General features: G+C 49.8%; 1 protein-coding gene across 1 annotated transcript; it reads left to right on the forward strand.

The window, feature by feature from the left end:
• Nucleotides 1-211: 211 nt before the first annotated feature.
• On the forward strand, nucleotides 212-2,055 carry LOC101590625 (stress-induced-phosphoprotein 1-like). The gene is given in 2 exon segments (XM_012516416.2): nucleotides 212-469; nucleotides 472-2,055. Coding segments are annotated over 2 exon segments (1,629 nt in total). The 5' UTR covers nucleotides 212-258; the 3' UTR covers nucleotides 1,890-2,055.
• The last annotated feature ends 1,050 nt before the right edge of the window (nucleotides 2,056-3,105 follow it).

A 3,105-nucleotide genomic window follows, 5' to 3' on the forward strand; every position in this document is an offset into this window, starting at 1 on the left:
AACATCCCAAGAGCAGAGCGAGAAGTCCCATGCGGCAACGAACTCCTCACAACTGGACCGACTGCATAGAGATCAGATGCCGCCTAATCCACAGGTCACTCTGTACCATGGCTGGGGTAGGGCCTGGGGCCCTCTGTGGCTGCCTTCCACACTGGAGAATCTTCAAAAAAAGCTTTCTTTAATTTTAAATTTTATAAAATTTTAGGGTTGGTAACGCGGAGCTGACAGGTTCGATTCAACTGGGTTCCCGGCCCGGCTATGGAGCAGGTGAATGAACTAAAGGAGAAGGGCAACAAGGCCCTGAGTGCCGGGAATATCGACGATGCCTGATGGTGCTACTCTGAAGCAGTCAAGTTGGACCCCCACAACCATGTGCTCTATAGTAATCGTTCTGCAGCCTATGCCAAGAAAGGAGACTACCAGAAGGCTTATGAGGACGGCTGCAAAACTGTTGACCTGAAGCCTGACTGGGCAAGGGCTATTCGAGAAAAGCAGCTGCTCTTGAGTTCTTAAACAGATATGAAGAAGCCAAGCGAACCTATGAGGAGGGTTTAAAACATGAAGCGAGTAACCCTCAACTGAAAGAGGGTTTACAGAATATGGAGGCCCGGTTGGCAGAGAGGAAATTCATGAACCCTTTCAACATGCCCAACCTGTATCAGAAACTAGAGAATGATCCCAGAACAAGAACACTGCTCAGTGACCCTACCTACCGGGAGCTGATTGAGCAACTACGAAACAAGCCATCTGACTTGGGCACGAAACTACAAGACCCTCAGATTATGACAACACTCAGTGTCCTGCTTGGGGTTGATCTGGGTAGCATGGATGAAGAGGATGAGGCTGCAACTCCTCCTCCTCCTCCTCCTCCCAAAAAGGAGACCAAGCCAGAGCCCAGGGAAGAGAATCTTCCAGGGAACAAGAAGTAGGCACTAAAAGAGAAAGAGCTGGGGAATGATGCCTACAAGAAGAAAGATTTTGACATAGCCCTAAAGCATTATGACAGAGCCAAGGAACTGGACCCCACCAACATGACGTACATTACCAATCAGGCAGCGGTATACTTTGAAAAGGGTGACTATAATAAATGCCGGGAGCTTTGTAAGAAGGCCATTGACGTGGGGAGAGAAAATCGAGAAGACTATCGACAGATTGCCAAAGCTTATGCTCGAATTGGCAGTTCTTACTTCAAAGAGGAAAAGTATAAGGATGCCATCCATTTCTACGATAAGTCTTTGGCAGAACACCGAACTCCAGATGTAATGAAGAAGTGCCAGCAGGCAGAGAAAATCCTGAAGGAGCAAGAGCGGCTGGCCTACATCAACCCTGACCTGGCTTTGGAGGAAAACAACAAGGGCAATGAGTGTTCTCAGAAAGGAGACTATCCTCAGGCCATGAAGCACTATACAGAAGCCATTAAATGGAACCCACGAAATGCCAAACAGTACAGCAATCGAGCTGCCCGCTATACCAAGCTCCTGGAATTCCAGCTGGCGCTCAAGGACTGTGAAGAGTGCATCCAGCTGGAGCCGACCTTCATCAAGGGTTACACCTGGAAAGCCGCTGCGCTGGAGGCCATGAAGGACTACACAAAGGCCATGGATGTGTACCAGAAGGCCCTGGACCTGGACTCCGGCTGTAAGGAGGCTGCTGACGGCTGCCAGCGCTGTACGATGACTCAGTACAACAGGCACGACAACCCTGCGGACGTGAAGCGACAGGCCATGGCCGACCCTGAGGTGCAGCAGATAATGAGTGACCCAGCCACGCGGCTCATCCTGGAGCAGACGCAGAAGGACCCCCAGGCACTCAGCGAACACTTAAAGAACCCTGTAATAGCGCAAAAGATCCAGAAGCTGATGAATGTGGGTCTGATCGCAATTCCGTGATGACTTGCTCACCTCTTCCCTTCGCCCTCCCATGTGGAAAGACGCTGGGATGGCGGCGAGCAGCACAGCAGAGGGAGAGGGGAGAAAGAAGAGCTTATCTTTATATTTATACATGCCTACCTGGAAGACACAGACTCAAACAGCCGCCGCCACGGGCCTCCCCGCACACGCGTGGTCTTCTCACTGCTGCCCTCGAGTGTTGTGTCTCCTTCCCCCATGCCCTGGTCGGTCTCAGCTGCTCCCCCATAGTTGGTTATCTTTTATTTGGGACAGTGGGCGATATGGGGGAAGGGTCTTCTTCCCAACCTGCGGTCCCCGCTGTCTTCATGTTGTTATTGCCGCGTCCCCACCTCCAATAAAACAAGCCCGTTGGACGTGGTTACAAAATAAATAAATAAATAATAAATAAATAAATAAATAAATAAAATTTTAAACAGTCCATAAGATCATCATGTGAGTCACAACCCAGCAAATATTTTTTAAAAATTTATTATTCTTATTACCATTATCGTTATTAGACACGATTAGCATTGAAACCAGAGCTTACACAGTCTAGGCGAGCTCTCCACAATAAGACACGCCCTAATTCACAAATTAATTTTTAAATTTAAAAATGCACATATATCTTCAGAGCTTTAGACAACTATGCTATCAACTTAACAAAATGCGTTTCTGCTTTCAATGTCAGCAGCCGCAGGAAGCGCTCGTTCAACAGGAAAGTGAAGGGGGGGGATATGTGCTGACATACTATCGACTCAAGTTTGAATTAAGTGGAGAAGACCCATCTGCACGCTCTCGGAGCCAGGAAGGCCCTTCGAGGGGAGGCACAGAGCAGCTTCTCTCAGGCAGCGGAGCAGGCCAAAGGCAGGACCGTGTGCCCTCTACAAGCCCTTCACAGAAAAAAGAGCCGAGCAGAGCCAGCCCTGGGATCAGAAGGGTAAGGTCATGGAAAGACGTGAGGTGTCAGGGACAAGGTGCGCCCCGACAGCTGGCCAAGCAGTGAAGGCAGGTGCTGCCGCGAGCCAGAGCCGTGGCCCCCGCAGCCACTGAGGCAGAGACCTCTGAGGGGAAGGCAGAAGTTCAGAGAATGAGCACCACCACGCATGTGCTTGCCTGTAAACCTCCGCTCCGACGAGAAGCTCCTGTTTCTGACTCATAAGGGGAAGTGGGTAGATGGATGATATCAGATGTTGTTTTCTTATACGTTGATTTCTGT

Source organism: Octodon degus, unplaced genomic scaffold (genome assembly GCF_000260255.1).
Source record: "Octodon degus isolate 3935 unplaced genomic scaffold, OctDeg1.0 scaffold00105, whole genome shotgun sequence".
NCBI lineage: Eukaryota > Metazoa > Chordata > Mammalia > Rodentia > Octodontidae > Octodon > Octodon degus.